The 20,309-nt window shown below is 35.1% G+C and overlaps 1 protein-coding gene across 1 annotated transcript; it reads right to left on the bottom strand.

Annotated features, from left to right (window-relative positions):
• Positions 1–3,248: 3,248 nt before the first annotated feature.
• On the bottom strand, positions 3,249–19,622 carry LOC132106972 (5'-AMP-activated protein kinase catalytic subunit alpha-2). Its single transcript, XM_059513092.1, has 9 exons — positions 19,451–19,622; positions 14,699–14,840; positions 11,634–11,727; positions 9,211–9,355; positions 8,656–8,743; positions 7,369–7,593; positions 5,086–5,587; positions 4,864–4,990; positions 3,249–3,917 (listed from the first exon to the last, which is right to left on the bottom strand). Exons 1-9 carry the CDS (start codon positions 19,584–19,586, stop codon positions 3,676–3,678), a joined length of 1,701 nt encoding a protein of 566 aa, XP_059369075.1. The 5' UTR covers positions 19,587–19,622; the 3' UTR covers positions 3,249–3,675.
• Between the last annotated feature and the right edge of the window lie 687 nt (positions 19,623–20,309).

Genomic DNA, 20,309 nt, shown 5'->3' with positions numbered 1-20,309 from the left:
CCCTGTGACTGTCACTCTACTGGGGGCCGTAAAGTTTCTGACCAGTTTCCACAAAACACAGCAATAATGCTGATATAACAGACATTAAACTGTCATGAGAGACTTTTAGTATCTGACCTCTAAATATGACAAATACTAACCACACCTGCATGAAGCACACATTCCTGCCATTCCCATCCAAACTTTACTCACTCTTCACTTTTTCCAAACCTGTATGAGTTTCCTTCTTTCTGTTGAACACAAAAGAAGAATGCTGGCTACCAAATAGTTGCCGGTAGCCATTAACTTCCATTGTATGGTTAAAAATAATATAGAAGTTGATGGCTACCACCAACTGTGTAGTTACCAGCAGCATTATTCAAAATATCTTCTTTTGTGTTCAACAGAAGAAAGAAATTCCTACACGTTTAGACCGACATGAATGAGTTAAACGATTTTGGGGTTATCTATTCCTTTAATGTAAAAAGCAAAGTCCAGCAGCAGGAGGCAATAAACTCCCTAAACCAGCCCATTTTCTCCAGCTTTACATCCCCCACCCTCCGCTCCAAAAAGTCGCACTGATCCTCAAAATGACCTGGAGTGAACTTGGGATTTGTGTGGAAAATATGAAGAATGCGTAAAGGCTTTAACTTCTCTGAGGAATTTCAGACACTTCAGAAAACAACCCCATAATCCAGTCTAATCTTCTCCGGAAATCAGAAAAAACCCGTCCCCCAGCAGTGTGGTTTCCGCTTAACCGTTAAACTATTTAGAGGCATCACATTTATTGCACTTCTTCTAAATTATATGAAGCGATTTCTGCGAGAACTTTCTATCTTTCTGGTTTACATTCAGTTAAAATGGTACAACAGCAGCAGTGTATAATAAAAATCCAGCATACTTATACAAAACACATAAACGCTCTTCTCATGCACACAACGTGAGCCGTTCAACCATTCTTTACAGTACAAGACAGAGGGGTTGATTCAGCAAGACCACCACATCTATTCAAACACAATTTGTGATCAAGTTTGTCCATATGAATTATGAACCAGCAGGACTGAATATGAAAAGGAGTGAGATCTAGCTTGTTTCTAGCTTTTTTTGGCTGCTGTGTTTGATTGAATGATTTCTCATAGTGTATAATCTGCATATAGTGTTCATTCCTCTCATATTCAGTCATCTTCCAGTGCTATTTTCTGCCTGGCTGGGTTGTAGCTGTCCATTAATACACGTTGGCACAAAGACAACTTCAACAAATACACTTTCTGTTATGTTGTTTGTTCACAAGTAACACTTCAGAGGTGAGCTTAAATAAAGAATAAATATGTGTAACTAATAAATACATTGTATCTACTCCATACAAACAACCGCACGCATTAACATATGTTAAAGCATATTCAATTAGAAACAATAAAGTTCTGAACCTATTTAAGGCATCCCAGGGAAGGGGGTCACTAATCTAAACGATCTTGGCTGGGGTCACTTTATATGTCCTCATCAGATACACACCACCTTTATATTGTGTTTGAGCAAGTCTGCTTCAGTATGCTACCAGTCAAAGGTTTGGGATTGATACAGATTGATTAATGTTTTTCAATGTCTCTTCTCTTAGAATGGCTGCATTTATTTGATCCTAAATACAGTACAAATTGTAAAATATTATTTTCTATGAGAATATAGTGTAAAATGTCATTTATTTCTGTGATGATCCAGTCTCTAGTGTCACATGATCCTTCAGAAATCTTTATGTTTATTTTAGAGAAACTGATATTTTATTTTGCAGGATTCTTTGATGGATATAAAGTTCAAAAGAGCAGTATTTATTGGAAATAGAAATCTTTAGTAAGATGATAAATGTCACTTTTGATCAATTTAATGCATCCTAAAAACTAAAAAATTCTATATATATATTCACATAGACAACAGTTATTTTAATTTGTAATAATATTTCACAATTTTTACCGTATTTTTGATCAAATAAATGCAGCCTTGATAAGCAGGAGAAACTTTCAAAACATTAAAAAAAATCTTTCCTACCTACCCCAAATTTTATATATTTTTTTGTGTATCAGCTATATGAATGAAATTGATATAAACAGCGAAATCCTTTAATAATGCATAATGCATATATTACATTTTGATTGCTAAAATATGTATTTTAATACATAAACAATTTTGTCTGATGATTCATAAAATAATTTTAAATATAGTATTAAAATCTAGGTTCTAAAAGCATAAATTAATTGAATAAAGCTGAATGTGTCATTCAGGATGAATGCTTCAATAAGGTCTTCCTGGCTGTCTGTAATCTCAAGCATTGGGAATATTTTAAGGCTGTCTAATTAAAGGCTCACTCGTATCAACAAAATGACTGGCACATTCTCTGCTTCATCTGTCTCTATTCTTCTCTGTTTGCATTTTAGCCATATCAAGGCACAACATTGAAGCTTTTTGGCTGGTCGGTCTGCCTTCATCCAGCATATCTGTCTTTCTATGGCAGCAGTACAGCACATGATGTAAGCAAGGCCTCTGAGACAGACACAGATAGGTCGAGGTCAGGCTTTTCCACTGCAGATGGCGTGTATCATTAGAGATCCACTGTGACATACAGCAACAGCAGTTACACTGCTCTTTGATAAACGCTCTCTGGAGACTGCAAGCCAAACCCAGAACACTCAAGTTCTTCACTCCATAAATTACCACTTAAATAAAATGATAGATATGAATTCTTTGTAAAATAAGCAAGAATCTCTAATATAATTAAATAATGATCTTTGCGCTTTATGCATAAACCTATTTTTGGTATGTCATTGCAATCAATAGCTATTCAACTAAACTATACAGCTCAAGTGATTGATATGAGAATACAAATATACTGTAAAATACATATTGTAAAAACAAACAAAAAAAAGTGTATATAAAATCAGCAGTATGTTTATAGATTTCCAATTATTTAAACTAATGATGTTGAGGAGAACTTCTGGTTAAAGCGGCCCTAAAAAGGTTTTGGAACAAATTAATGTCATTGCATTAGATTAAAAAAAAAAAAAAATCCAAAGAGGGTTTAAAATCACAAAACAATGCACTGTTAAAAAAAAAAAAAAAAATGTATCTGATCATCAAACATCAATCGAATATAATCAGAATTTATCATTTATAACTTATTAATCATTCAAATTAATAATAAAATTAATAATTTGTCATTATTTCACTGAAAACCTAAGCAATGTCTTACATTATTTTTAAATATGTCATAAGTTGATCATATTCCATAAAGATATTTAGTAAATTCTCACAAAGACGCATGGATTCGCTATTCACCCCGTAGAGCCATGTGAGGCATGTTTTAGTACGGATGCACACGCTTTATTTGACATCTTGTGGACTGTTGAACAGAAACTCCCGCCCACTGCCATTATAAAGCTTGGAAGAGCCTATTTTCATTTTTGGGTGAACTAACCATTTAAGTGATTACTTGTTTGCTGATAACTTTGATATTATCATAGGTTAACTAATGCAATGACTTTCATACATTTGTAGGTCAGTCCAAAAACTCTTTAGGTACCATATGTTTGTGTCGCTACTGTAGGACTGACCTAAAAGCACCCCAACTCCAAAAAAATCACAACCCTTAACCCTTGACCTTTTGACTGTAAAGAGGTGAAGACCATCAGATGATGGTGTGCGAGGGTCTCAGCGAGCCAGCGTAGTGATGAGACTGGCACACATTTCGAAGAAGTCCATGGTGTGGCTGCCCTGCCGTGGAGCCAGCAGAGGTGTGCTCCCGGTCAGAGAGCCCGGCAGAGAGCTGCTCAGCTGGGGCATCTCAACAGAAACGCTCGCAGAGTCGATGCTGAGGCGCGGTCGATGGAGGCCAGCCGTAGAGCCAGAGCGCTGGGGAGTCGACGACCCTGACTTGTGCTCGATCACATCATCTGAAAGTGAGCAAAAGACTTTTTCAATTTTATTAGAGAGTGATATTGTGGGGAATAACAGGCTGGATTAACCCTACATCGCCCACATGAGTTCAATGCATCTAGGATAGAGGAGCAACTAAGAGTTTTATACAGGCGACAAAAGAGACAATAAGCAGATCTTTTACTGAAATACCAAATGCCAATGATTTGTCTCTAGTGCATTTTAATATGGATATATATAATGCAAATGTTTTTTTGTAGGTTTTTTTTTTTATGTGTGAAATTGTCAAATAATGGAAGCATTTGTTCGCATTACAACAACAAGTCTATTTTTACAAAATAGGAGTATTATTTATGTTTCTTTGTAAAATCTACTGTCTTTCTAAAGCTTGGTGTCAGCAAAATGATGTTTATTGAAAGAAATCAGTACTTTTATTCAGCAAGGACACATTCAATCGCCAATAAGTACTAGCAAAGACATTTATAATGTTGCAATTAAAGAGTATTAATGCTATTCTTTTCTTTCTAATCATTAAAATGAAATAATCTCTTCATCTCTGTTTACACAAAAATATTACTCAGCACTACTGTTTTCAATATTGAAAATAATAAGGAAAAGTTTCTTGAGCAGAAAATCATTATATTAGAATGATTTCTGATAGACAATGTAAATGACTGATGGAGTCATTACACAATGTCATTACTGGGAATGTATTTAAACAGTTGATTTAAATTGTATTCATATTTCACAATATTACTGTTTTACTAAAAGTCTATTATTTTGGAGCATAACTTAACAATATTATTATTCAATACAACTATACTTTTATAATATCATACTATTTTTCTTGTACAGTAAAATTAGATCTCTGTACAGGAAAAAAAAATAGCTGCAATTTTATTTCAGCAAGTTCGTCATCATTTTGGCGGGTTCTTGGCATTAAAAAGTCTGATTGATGCTCACCATCAATGCTCTTGAAGTCGAGCAGGTAGCTCCGATTGTCCACCTGGTACAGCTGCAGACTCATCTTCACAAAATTCCCAGTGACAGGATTCTTCTGGCGCAATCTCAGGTGATAGGGGTTCACCACCTAAATCCCACCACAACCGATACAATAACACATCTATATTCTCACTAGTCCAACAAGAAAACATGTGTGTGCCTGTGTGTTTCTGAGCCACTCACTTTCCATTCGTACTCCAGCTGTTTCATGGCACGATAAACCTCAGCCATGATGTCGTAGGGTTTGCTCTGGCTCCGAATGCCCAAGTGCCATTTTGCTTTCTTTACCGCCAGAGGTTTGGGTCGGGTGGTGTTGAGGGCGTCCAGAGGACACCGTGCCTTTGGGCTGTCGGCCAGGAGCGGGGGCATCCGTTCGGGGTGAGCTTTGACCCCTGGCGGCAGAGGCATGCCCTCCTCCATGAAGGAGCTGGTTGGGGGACTGGAGGCCAGGTAGAACTCGCTGGCCTGGTTCATGATGCGGCGGTTGTCGATGATGAGGTGGTACGCCACGGCCAGCTGGTCCTGAGGGTCTCCGCTGTAGAGGCTGCTCATTACTTCAGCTTCAGTGCACTCAAACTTCTCACACACCTCGCGCACGGCCTCCTCGTCCACCACTGTGGCGTCGTACGAGGAGTCCTCAGGGAAGAGGTAGCAAGGAAGGTCCTGCTTAAACCACTCATGCTCTCTGTTTTACAGGAGGGAAGAAAACAAAAGAACTGTAAAATACTATAAAATAGTACTGTTTTTATTACACTATTTTTCGCACAACATTTATTAAGTATTATTTTTGTTTTATATTGGTTATAATTTTTATATCATTTTTAAGGGTTAGTTCAAGTCAAGACTGCAATTAAACTTAAAATACATATTTTTATTTCATTTTTGTCCCCTTCCTGTTTTTTATTTTTATTTGTTGCACTTAAAAGATTCAGATCATCAAAAAAAAATAATAATAATATTACATATTAATAATATTAATAAAGATAGCCTGTGTAAATACAAAATGCAGTTTTGAAATAATTATTTCATTAATTAAGGGGAAAAGCTGTCTAATTCAAGCGTTTGAGATAACTGGCAATGAGTCTTTCACATCGCTGTGAATTAATTTTGTCCCACTCTTCTTCTCAGAATTGGTTTAATTCAGCCACATTGGGGGGTTTTCGAGCATGAAAGGACTGTTTAAGGTCATGCCACAGCATCTCAATCAGATTTAAGTCTGGACTTTGACTTGGCCACTCCAAAACCTTCATTTAGTATTTCTTGAGCCATTCAGAGCTGGACTTGCTGGTGTGTTTGGGATCATTGTCCTGCTGCGTAACCCAAGTGCGCTTGAGCTTGAGGTCACAAACTGACGTCTGGACATTCTCCTCCAGGATTTTCTGATAGACTGCAGAATTCATGCTTCCTTCGATTATGGCAAGACGTCCAGGTCCTGAAGCTGTAAAGCAGCCCCAGACCGTCACACTACCACCACCACGTTTGACTGTTGCTATGATCTTCTTTTTATGAAATGCTGTGTTGGTTTTATTCCAGATGTAACGGGACACACACCTTCCAAAAAGTTTTGTCTCATCAGTCTACAGAATATTTGCCCAAAACTCAAAGATCAAAATATCTTTTGGCAAATGTGAGACGAGACTTTGTGTTCTTTTTGGTCAGCAGTGGCTTTTGTCTTGGATCTCTTCCATGGATGCTGTTTTTGCCCAGTCTCTTTCTTATTGTTGAATCATGAACACTGACCTTAGTTGAGGAAAGTGAGGGTTGTAGTTCTCTAGATGTTGTTCTGGGTTCTTTTATGACCTCCTGGATGATTCGTCGTTGTGCTCTTGGAGTAATTTCGGTAGGCCGGTCACTCCTGGGAAGGTTCACCACTGTTCCTAGTTTTCTCCATTTGTGTATAATGGCTCTGACCGTGGTTTGAGTCCCAAAGCCTTAGAAATTACTTTATAACCCTTTTCAGACTGATACATGTCAACTATTTTATTTCTCATGTGTTCTTGAATTTCTTTAGATCACAGCATTTTGTATTTACTTGCATTAATTTACTGCACATATTGCAGTAATAAAGCCTATTACTTCTAAATTGCTGGGAAGTCATGGCATAATGGTTAAAGAGTTTAACTCCTTATCCTAAGGTTTTGGGTTCGAGTCTTGGGCTGTCAGTACCACGCATGAGGTGCCCTTGAGCAAGGCACTGAACCCCCAACTGCTCCCTGGGTGCCGCAGCAAAAATGGCTGCCCACTGCTCTGGGTGTGTGTGTGTGTTCACTGCTGTGTGTGTGCACTTTGGACAGGTTAAATGCAGAGCATCAATTCTGAGTATGGGTCACCATACTTGGCTGTATGTCACTTCACTTTGTTTTTTTGATGTAAAAATCTCGATAACATTATAAGGAGACCTCCAAGAAAAGTACAAAATAATAAAAAAAGCAGCTTATGACACCTTAAAAAATAATAACTAACAACCTGATGTCTTTGATAGTAGCTCTCTTTAGTGGGTCCACTTGCAACATGAGCATAAGTAGACTGGCCACGGAGCGATTGAGGTATTCTGGGATGTAGAAGACCCCTCCACGGATCTTTTTGAAGAGTGTGGGCACGTGCTCGTCATCAAACGGCAGAGTCCCACAGAGCAGTGCATAGAGAATGACACCACAGCTCCAGATGTCCACCTCTGGACCAGCATACAGCCTAAAACACGACATATACGTTACTGAATGAGTATGTTTGCTTCTACATTGTCTCTACATGTCTATCCGTCGAAAAAACAAGCTGATGTTTCCAGCAATGAAAAGAACAAGACGATAATCAGTATTACATAAAAAAATAATGAAGGCCTGATATAATATTTATGTGCAGTGTATCCATGCAGCTCATACTACAAAGCACACAGCTAGCTATGGTTGCTTGACTGCTGGTCCTACAAGCCAGACCACTGAATATCAGAATTAAAAGAATAGTATAAAGAATGTACATTTATTAAAACTGACCTAACAGCAGGCCATCTAATAAGTAGAGGAGTTTTTTTCTTCATCTTAACAGATTTGGAGAATTTTAAGCATTATATCACTTTCTCAACACTAGATCCTCCGCAGTGAATGGGTGCCGAAACAGTCCAAACAGCTGATAAAAACATCACAATATTCCACACCACTCCAGTCCATCAATTAACATCTTGTGAAGCGAAAAGCTTTTGTGAGAAACAAATCCATTATCATGGTGTTTAAACTTGACACCTTCGCTTCTGGTCAAAATACTAATCCATAATAACACTTCACTGGTGAAAATTCCATCCCCTGTTGTTCTCTCACATCAAAATCCACAAACATATGTGTTTAGAAGTGTTTTGGACTGTTTTTGCTTGTAAACAGTTCTTGATCTGTGCATATTTCTCTCCTGACTCAGACGAGAAACCAATATTATGGATAGAGGATATGTAGTTAGGCCGGAAGCAACGGTTTAAAGTTAAATAGTTGATCGATTATCACAAACACACAGCTTTTTACTTCATAACACATACATTGATGGACTGGAGCCGTGTGAATTACTTGTGAGTTGCGAATTGTTTTTTATCACCTTATTCTGACAGCAATCGTTCACTGCAGATGATCCATTTTGTGAGCAAGTCATCCAAGTAATTAAAAAGATATGGCCCAAATCTGTTTTTCTTTTATGGGTGGGCTGTTCCTTTAAGTATAGCACATCTCAACACTTTTTGTATGTACAAAAATGAAATCTCTAATGAAATCTCACCTTCCTGAGATGACCTCTGGTGCAGCGTAGTTTGGTGATCCGCAGCTCGTTCTCAGGAACTCTCCATCTGACATCATGTTTGACAGACCTGACAAGCAATGCCACACAAACATACTTAACACAGACAGTTTGATTGGCCAAAACTACTCATACACGTAAATAAGATGTATTTCAAGGCGGGTATAAATTCAGTAAAACCCAAACAATATTTGACAATCTGGGAATCGTAATAAAAAGTAATTGAATAAAAATGCATTACATTGGATGGAGATTTCAAAATTGAAGCATTTTCACTAGTGGTCTCAAATATTTGGACCTTACTGTATATAGCCCAACACATTTGGCTGCAGGGCGGATTAATGTATCTTACTTTTTGCCTCTTTTCTGTCTGTGCTCTTCTGTGGACAATCAAACACCATGCCTCATAAAAACCACATGAGTGGACGTGCAGCAAAACTGCAGCCGGTTGCTTGGCAACTATCCCTCACAGTCTGCACAACATTGGCTTTCCGTGTGTGTGTGTGTGTGTGTGTGTGTGTGTGTGTGTGTGTGTACCAAAGTCAGCAATCTTGGCATTCATGTTGCCATCCAGCAGAACATTTTCAGGCTTGAGGTCTCTGTGCACCACCATGTGTCTGTGGCAGTAATCTACCGCTGAGATGATCTGCTGGAAAAGACGTCTGACCTCTGTGTCCTCCACCTGCACATGAGAGACACAACAGAGAGATTACAATATAAAACATTATCCTAAAAACACAAGCTGTATGTATTCTATTTGAAACATGGCAAGGGTCTAGAGCAGTACTTTCCTGATAACTTTCTTAAAGTAATAGCAAGAATAACACTTATATTGTTAATAATATTTCAAAATGACAATCTACTGAACTTGTGCTCACTTAATAATTCATATATTATGTCTACAACTATTATGTTGAAAATCTGTTGAATATGATATACTGTAGCAGCAATTAAATTAAAATAAATTAAATATATTTGTAAAATAATAAAAGTAAAAATTACATTCTTGATGTACTTAGAGTGGGATATTTATATTAAATACACAGCCTGTATAATTTTTTAAATGTCACATATTTTCATAAATACAAAATACATGTGTGTGTGTATATATATATAAATACTCTATAAATATCTCAATACAGGTAGACATTTTGATCTTAACAAAATATTTTATTATTTCATATGTCCGGTTTGTAACTCGTTATAAATAACTTGAATTGTTAAAATACTACTTATCACTATTCATATTTAAAGGGTTAGTTCACCCAAATATTAAAATTATTTCATTAATAACTCACCCTCATGTCGTTCCAAACCCGTTGACCTCCGTTTATCTTTGGAACACAGTTTAAGATATTTTAGATTTAGTCCGAGAGCTCTCAGTCCCTCCATTGAAGCTGTGTGTACGGTATACTGTCCATGTCCAGAAAGGTAAGAAAAACATCATCAAAGTAGTCCATGTGACATCAGAGGGTCAGTTAGAATTTTTTGAAGCATCGAAAATACATTTTGGTCCAAAAATAGCAAAAACTACGACTTTATTCAGCATTGTCTTCTCGTCCGTGTCTGTTGTGAGTGCGTTCACTGCAGTGTATGATATCCGGTTCGCGAACGAATCATTCGATGTAATCGGATCTTCTTGAACCAGTTCACCAAATCGAACTGAATCGTTTTAAACAGTTCGCGTCTCCAATACGCATTAATCCACAAATGACTTAAGCTGTTAACTTTTTTAATGTGGCTGACACTCCCTCTGAGTTCAAACAAACCAATATCCCGGAGTAATTCATGTACTCCAACAGTACACTGACTGAACTGCTGTGAAGAGAGAACTGAAGAAGCCGAGCCGAGCCAGATATCAAACGAACTGGTTCAAAAGGATCCGGTTACATCGAACGATTCATTCGCGAACCGGATATCACAAACTGCTTTGTTTTGAACTCTCTCACACAACAGACACGGAAGAGAAGACAATGATGAATAAATTCGTAGTTTTTGCTATTTTTGGACCAAAATGTATTTTCGATGCTTCAAAAAATTCTAACTGACCCTCTGATGTCACATGGACTACTTTGATGATGTATTTATCACCTTTCTGGACAGTATACCACAGATACATTTTCAATGGAGGGACAGACAGCTCTCAAACTAAATCTAAAATATCTTAAACTGTGTTCCGGAGATGAACGGAGGTCAACTGGTTTGGAACAACATGAGGGTTATTTTAATATTTGGGTAAACTAACCCTTTAATTTTCACGTGATGATGCTAAAATATGCATAACTCATATTCTTCAGTCACATTCAGGTAAACTGGATTGCTTTTTATAAGGCAGTAAAAAAACTGACCCAATTTACCTGAATTATTCCTATATCCAAGAACATCGTGTCATCAAAACATATTTCAAAATGTTTGTTACGTGTTGATGAATACTCTAAAAATAAAAAGCCTCCGATCAAATTTCACCATAGTCAGCAGTGTGTTTGTGTGTGTACACTAAACAAGTCCTGCTATATGAACCGTCAACCCAGACAACAGAAAGACTGAGCCCTATGGATGAACTCCCTGACCCTTCCCACAAACACTTCACTGGATCAGCTGCTGTTTGGATAAGCTGGATCCCCATAGCCCCAACAGGTTTGGAAGACTTAAAGGTTAATCCATGCTCAAATCCAGACCAGAGCCACAAAAGCAAGTAAAAAGTCCCGAGGCTCATAAAGCAGCTTTGGGCTATTAGGTGACTAACACAAAAATAATAAGCCATATTTTGTCATGTTTGCATAATTGAATATGATGTTAGAATGCAAGTTTGAGAACTGTGATGTTCAGTCATTTTCTAAAGGAATTATGGCATGTAACGTTGTACACAATGTGAAAAAGTGACTGTCCTTTCCCTGAATCTAAGAGCCTGTTAGCCTGCAGCTGACTTTATCTGTAAAAGCTTGACAAATGATTCTTACCCTTCCATGCTTACAAATATAGTCAAAGAGTTCCCCTCCAGACACATACTCCATCACCATGAAGAAGTCTGTGGGAGTGCTGATCACCTGATACCTGCAACACACCAGAGAAAAGATCCACAGAGACTCAACAAGAGGCTTTAATGCTGGTGCTTTCAACTTACAGCAGTAATCGAGCTCAACAATAAGCTGAAAGGACACTGTCTTGATCATATGCACTTCTTTATTTAATTTTTTATGTTTTTATTGTACATTTTAAAGCTGTCATGGAGTTGAACATTATAGTCAATATAATTTCCAGCTATTATTTAAAAACCTAATAACTTATTTGTTAATTTAATTTAATTTAATTTAATTTAATTTAATTTAATTTAATTTAATTTAATTTAATTTAATTTAATTTAATTTAATTTAATTTAATTTACTGGCATACGACAAATTTGTTGCTAATAATAATAATAAAACAATTCTATATACATACACACACACATATATATATATATATATAATACATTTTTAAGTTATAATTATTTCAATAATTAATAATTCATTTCATTTAATGTTGACACGAAACAAATAAGTTCCAATATGTTGCTTATAATCAAAATTATAATTTTGAAAATCTGTAAAATTATGTGTATATATTTAACAGCATTTGTAATAATAATAATAATAATAATAATAATAATAATAAGACCAGGCTTACTCTATGAAAACATCTCTTTATGACTCAAATATACTGGATAACAGCACAAGACCATAAGCATTACTATCAGCAGGAGTATTACGCTGCATCTCTTAGAAACAGAAATGGTGATAAAGGTCAGAAATGTTGATCATAATTTCAGCAGGGAGTCTGCTTTGTTGTTGTTCCTGTTTATATTCAACAGAAGAGCCCTTATAATCAGAGACAGCCTTTCAACCAGCAGTAGAGAAGGACAGGGCCTGTATTCCTCAGAGGGGTTTAATATGGAGAATACTCAAAGAGTCTGGGATACCTGATGTGATTTTAAATAAACATAATTTCATTTTACAGAATCCAATCATCGAATTAGAATGATAAAAGGAGAGAACAGAACGTGTTGCAATAAAACAGAGCAAATACACAGAGACACACAGCACAGAAGCACAACAGGGGCTCGACGTGGAATGTGTCTATAATACACTAGTCTATAACACACTGATTGCATTATGATTAGAAACTGGGGGAATAAGTGAGAGTGGAGAAGAAGTAGAGTGAGAGACTGAGACGGAGTAGATAAAAAGGATTATTCTGTCACTATCTCCTTAACTCCTGATCAGAACAGCCCTGAAATGAGCCAATGTGCTGAACAAGAAATGTAACACATAAAATGTAGCTGAGTCATTCTATACATTTAATTGTACATTGTAAAATTTTAATGTATTTGATTGTCTTTACACTTTGTTGTGACTTTTAGTTTGTAGTTCTGTCTTGTTCCTGTTTCCTCTGCATTCACCTGTGCCTTATTATCCAATTTGCTCTTGTGTCTTTCTAGCTCTATGTCAGTATCTTGCTGGACTCAAAAAACAATCTTTAAAGTAGTGATGGGAGAAAAGAGCTTTTTGAAAAATTCTGAGTAGTCTGAACCAACTGCTTGGCGGAAATGATTAACTCTGCTCAAACATGCATAAAACACACTTTTTACAAACCAATTACAGATCCTTTCTTAAATGTATAATCAATTCAATCCTAATCTGACAAATAAGAGGCAATTAACTACTACATTTCTTATTTTATGCAATCCAAAATCTGACTACACACTATATCTAATAAGATTTATTAATGTTTTAAAATAAGTATTTTATGCTCACCAAAACTTCTATTTATTTGATCAAAAATAAAAGTAAAAACAGCAATATTGTGGACAAAAATGCTATAATTTAAAATATGCCCATCAATACTTAAAAGAGGTTATACATTTTTACTTGAGTTTGTGCAGACATGCACTAATATTAGTAACACTACTGGATGTAGAACATATATTTTACTTTTTATATAGCCGTTTTCCACCCTCTCTTAAAGAGTGACATTTTCACAACCCATAGTTTCATGTTCAGTGTTATTTGCATATACATACATACATACATATACAGTTTGGAATTGATAATTTTATATATACACACACATATATATATATATATATATATATATATATATATATATATATATACACACACAGTATATATATACTTTTTTTGAATGCTCTCCTTTTCTTAGATCTTATGCTCACCATGACTGAATTTACTTGATAAAATACAGTAATATTGTACAATTTAAAATTACTGTTTCCTATTTTAATTAGTTTTTTTTTATTAATCACATCCAAAATATTTTTTTGTTGACATAATATATGTGTGTGTACTGTGTATATGTATTATGTATATATAGGCTAAATAGGGTTTGCACTAGTCGACTTCAATGCTCTGCCATGACTACTATGCCATGTCGACAAGTCGCTGGTCCTATAGAGGGCGCAACAGGATAAGAAATCTTTGAAGGACTTCCACATTCACAGTTTCCTAACAGTTAAAATGACAAATAAATACATACTCTGAAAGCGCTCTACAAGTCATGTGTGATTATATTATGGGATGCTTGAAATTGAGTGGGAGAATGCACGTTTTAAACCATTTTAATCGCCGTTCTAATCTAATGCGCTGCTCCACAGTAACGCAAACACATACAGTTGGCTACAGATGATAGCTCACACATCGCTATTATTATTATCGCTATTAAGCAATAGCGAACACACAGAATCATTCAGCACAGAAATGTATTGTCAACACTGTTCTGTGACTTCTCAATAAGATGACGCAGATTAAAGTGACACACATCAAGTACATAATGTCAGTGTGTGTAATGATTCTTGTAATACTCCTAAAGTTGTAACTGCACTGGAACAAAGTCTCCTGAAATTGCAGTTATAAAACACAAAGCTTCTTAAAATCGTCAGTTACCTTGGTGTAAACAATTATTTTTCTTTCAAACCTACTCATTAGTTGATTGTGTTTCTATTGATTGCGTTTATGTGTGATTGACTCACAGCTTGATGATGTGTGGATGTCTGAAGAGCTTAAGGTTCTGAATCTCTCTTTTGATTTTCCCCACGACATCGAGACTGCGGATCCTCTGCCTGTTGAGGATCTTCACGGCAACTTTATGTCCTGTTAGCTGGTGCTCTCCAACTGTTGGCCAAACATACACACATCAGTGAAGACTCAGCTGAAATACCATCACCAGCAGTTCAGTGTTGTAAACACAGCCGATGAAAGATAAGTTTTATTCCAAAGAAAGCAAGCATCAGCGCTGTGGGCCTGCGACCTCCAACACAAACCTTCTAAGAAAACAAAGAAAGAGAGGAGACTTTCATTTCAGGTCTGAGCCATCCATTCAAACAAACAAAACCTGATCTACTCGGAGTTTGGACGTTCCTATACAGGCCTTAAGACAATTGTTTTTATTGTATTAGATACTGCTCAGTGAACATTATGAAAACAAATCCCCACATTTGTTTGATATGATATATTATCAGTCCTGCACATTATTGTAACAACCAATATATTTTTACAAAATGCAAAAGGTGGGGATCCAAAACAAACACACACACACACACACACACACTTGTCAACATAATTGTGAAGACCTCCCATAAACTTTTATTTTTCTTTAATTATAATAACTACACTCTGACCAACACCTTACAACTTCTCTCTATATGCTCACAAAGCTACATATATTTGTTAAAAATAATTGCTGGTTTAATATATTTAATAACCTTTAATATATTTAATATTTAATAAACATTTGTAGATATATTTTACTTAAAAGTTAACTTAAAAATTACACTAAACTTAAAAGTTTGAGATTGGTAGATTTTCTTTTTTTTATGTCTTTAAACTAATTATTTTATGCTTACAAAGACCGGATTTATTTGATATTAAATACAGTTAAAACAGTAATGTGGAAAAAGTGCTACAATTTAAAACAACTGTTTCTTATATCTAAAGTAATTTAAAATATCTATTATATTTAAAATGTAATTTTCAGCAGCCAAGTCCAGTCATCAGTGGCACATCCTTCAAAAACTGTTCGAATATGAATAAAATATGCATCCATATAATATCAGTGCTTAAGAAGTTTTTTTTGATAATTATCAATGTTAAAACAGTTGTGCTGCTTAAAATTTTTGTGGAAGCATTTGCATTTTTTTTAGGTTTCATTGATGAGTAGAAAATTCAAAAGAACATAATTTATTTGAAATAGAAGTACATGTCATTATTGTCAGACATTAATAGGTGTTGTGTGAATATGCCTTTTTTTAAATAATCATTATTATATATAGTCATATTTATTGAAGAAAAAAAAAAAAATTTTTAAAGTACAAATAGCCTACAGGTTTGTAGGAGATATTTTTCCATATTCTGACCTTTAAAATGACTGTGATTGGTATAACCTTATGTAGTCCGGTTGATTCTATCATATTAAATAATATGCCACACCTTATTAACAACTATAATTTTAGGTTAAGATGTTTTAGGTGTCATTTCAGATACTACATTCCCTGCCTTAACTGCATGAATAAAATAATGAATGAGAAGTCAGTTGATAGACTTGCACCCACAGTCTACGTCTACTAACAGTTGGAGGGTCTCTTGCAAACAAATCTGCTTCCCCTGTGGATATTTAAGTACACTGACACCCTAAGCATGCAGTATGGAGGGAGTTTAGGTGGCTATATTCATAGCTGCAGGGCCCTCAGTCTTTAAGGACATGGAAGAAACTGTTTTATTCTCTTCAAGAGCACTTGCTTCACTGGTGCTTGATGAATAATGCAAACTGATCAATCTGTTTTTGCAAACGTTAGATTTTGGATTTGTCTCAAAATTCAAAAAGCGTGCTGTCTACCTAGACAACAGTACTAGACATTGTATCTTAATTACCTGAATGCAAGGAGCATCTTTCTCCATTGGTAGCTAGCCATACAAAAACATCTGTGTATTTGAAAGAAAAAAGCTGACCTCTCAACTTGGTCTTAAAAAGGTTATCTTGCTGTTTATTATACCTGTTCAAGAATGCATTGTTTTTTTATGATATATTTTTCTCCTTAATCAAAAGAGACCTCGATAGTTCCCTCAATATATAGTACAGATATTGCATATAGAGGTAGTGTAAGCACTTAAGCATTTACTATCCTAGGAAGGTTAATCAGTTAGAAGCAGGGGTGTCCAATCCTGCTCATGGATGGCAGCTATCCTGCGATGTTTAGCTCCCATCCTAATTAAACACACTTGAACCAGCTAATCAAAGACTTAAGGATTAGCAGAAACTTCCAGACAAGTTTGTTGGAGCTAAACTGAGCAGGACGCTGGCCCTTCAGGAGCAGGGTTGGACACCCACAAGCAAGATATAATGCTAATAGGTTAGTTTTAAGCTAACTGAAAAATAATGAATGCAAATTTGATCATTTATAGCTGAATATAATATGATGTAACATGTTTTAAAATACATGTTTCCATAGTAAAATGCCATATAAACAAATGTGACAGGATTTCCAATAAAACACAGAAAGTGCCAACTGAGAGTTCTTTAGGCCGCATATCTAAACGTATTTTTTAAATGTTTAACAGCTGAATATACCCTTTTCAGACTTTGATAGCACTTGTCCTGTTAGTAACTTTTTTGTATTAATGTACATTTATAACACTATTCTATTTTTTTCCGTTTTATTACTTTGGCATTATAGTACAGAAAACTAGTGTGCCTTATAGTATTTCTAATGAGGGAGTGACAGTTTTTTTTTTATTCTGTTGCAACTGGAGCAAATGGCAAAATAAAAAAATATATTTTATAGTTTCCATTTATCACTATAGAAAATTACTCAAGATAACTTTTGCTTCTGAGAGTCATGAAACATGTAAAAAGGGTCCATGTCTGGTGAAAATCTGCATTACCCATGATGATTCTGCAGAGAATTTTTCACCAATCAGAGAAGTGTAACAAGCAAACTAATAAATAAATAAATAAATAATAATAGTTAGTGCCCACTAACTCACATGACAAACTTTTACAATATTTTTGCCAAAAAAAAATAATAAAACAATTATATCAGGGGTGTAATGATATCAACATCTCATGATATAATAATATCACAATAAGAAATCGATGATACAATATTTATTGCAATATAAAAAAAGACGAATCAAGACAAACTGCGCTAAAAAAATAAATACAAATTTGTGCCCACCAACTCCCATGATGCACTGCAAATGAAGAACTTTTACAATATTTTTGCAAAAAAAAAAAACTAATAAAACAATTATATTAGGGGTGTAGCGATATCAACATCACACGATACAATAATATCACAATATGAAGTCCACGATACAATATTTATTGTACTATTTAAAAAAAGACAATTGAAGACAAACTGCACCAAAAAATTACAAATAATAAAAAAATAGTGGCTACCAACTCCCATGATGCACTGCAAATGACGAAATATTACAATATTTTTGCAAAAATAAACATAAAAAATATGAAGTCCACGATACAATATTTATTGCAATATTTAAAAAAGTTAAATGAAGAATTTGAATTTTTTTTTTTTACATTTTTGTCATCACAATTTACATTTTAAAGTAAAAATATAGTAGACTAATAATAATAACAGCAATGGCAATAATAGCTATATACTGTATTGTAAAACAATTTCACTCAAAAATAAATGAAAATTAATATTTCATAGGTAAATTATTTTGCTATTAATTTAGACCTATCGTTTCATATGTGTGACTACGATAATATCGAGACAATTTTGCAATTGCATTATTACGATAATGCTATATATATATATATATATATATATATATATATATATATATATATATATGTGTGTGTGTGTGTGTGTGTGTGTGTGTGTGTGTGTGTGTGTGTGTGTGTGTGTGTGTGTGTGTGTGTTTTTGACAATTTTCCACCATGTCACACGGTGGTTGAGAAACATTGGTATAAGTAGCTTAACGTTAGGCATCTTAGTAGGGTTGAAAACATAGCACCGATGCACACAAGGTATCAGTAGTTTTATGTGTACAGACTATAATACATTATTAACGCCAGTATGTATTTTAAAGCGACACGTAACGTTTTATAAAATAAAGTTTTACTTTAATAATGCCCAGAAAAGCTCAAACACCGGGTTTTACCCGCGAAAGGTCATTCCCACACGCGCTTAGAATAGAAAATGACTGCAAGGTCAAAGCGGCACTGCAGGTAAAATATACTAACAACAACATGTATCACTGTACTGCTTTTACAATAATCAGAACAATATATGTTTGAACATCGTTTTAAAGATTGGGTGCTGGAAATGTATGCAAATAACACGTTAAAGCTAGAGCGCAGCTCAATGACTGATCGCACTTCATGGAGGATGACAATGCATAAAAATTGGTAAAATACCAAATATTGAGAAGGCGTAAGTACATGAGCCCTAAATAATACCAAAATACGACATTGTTTCCCTAATGCTGTTATACTAAACATTTACACAAACAAGACTGCAAGTGTAGCGTCTACTGTGGTGCTGAAATAATTTTCAGCTCTGCGTCGTATTCACTAACAGCATACGCACTCTGTGCGGCTGGAGGACGTTAGCAGATGAGCTTCGTACGCAATCTATGCTACGTAAATTGCGCACAACGTCCGCCGGCAAGTTCAGCACTAACAACCCCGATAACATACGATCGTGCTTCCATTCCACGCAACATTCAAACACGTATATTAAAAGAATAGACTTAACTCTTCACTTTTCCAAATGTCCCGACTCCCAGCGTGTCTCCGAGGATGTAGTGTCCTATCTTTACCCTGCCTTCGTGTTTCTGCTTTTCAGCCATTTTACTATGTGAGATCCTTACAGGAGGCGGGATTGAACACATGAGGCAGAGAGAGCTTTAAACCCCTCTAAGTGCTGATCTGAATTCAGCTTCAGGGGACTCTGTAAACTGTACACAAACAGACAGCTCTCTGATAAGGCGTTAACTGGTGGCAAAGGGGCGGTTTAGGTAAACAAGTAGGCAGCCTATTCCCCTCACTGCTTCTAAGCACTATAGCGAGTGGATAACATAGACTGTGGTGAATAAGCACGAGACCTCACATACGAGCCTACTAAATATAGCAACATATCCACATTATCGCTGTTTTTTTAGCTTACTGTTTTATTGATGTTTTCAATTATTTTCTTTTATTTTTTATTTGTTTTGCGTTTTCTCGTCATGTTTGTTAATTTAATGTAGTTATTTTAGTTAAAGTTAAATGAAATTGAGAAATGTTTATTTGGCAGTTAGCACTAGCAGTAATGACATAAGATATATATATATATATATATATATATATATATATATATATATATATATATATATATATATAAAATTTTATATCAGCTACTTAGCTTGTATTCTTTTTATATATATATATATTTTATTCATTCCTTTGTTTAATTTGAGTTAATGCCAAGTAACTAAAACCTTTTTCTTCTTCTTCTTTTTAAATGTGATAACCCTAACTAAACATTTTATAAAACACATAGGAAACAACATACCATTTCATTTTATTTTTATTTTATAAAAATAATGACATTACATTTACTGGAAATTTATGAC

The sequence above is a fragment of the Carassius carassius genome, chromosome 27 (genome assembly GCF_963082965.1).
Source record: "Carassius carassius chromosome 27, fCarCar2.1, whole genome shotgun sequence".
In the NCBI taxonomy this organism is placed as follows: Eukaryota; Metazoa; Chordata; class Actinopteri; order Cypriniformes; family Cyprinidae; genus Carassius; species Carassius carassius.
This window is presented reverse-complemented; position numbering and strand designations above follow the sequence as displayed.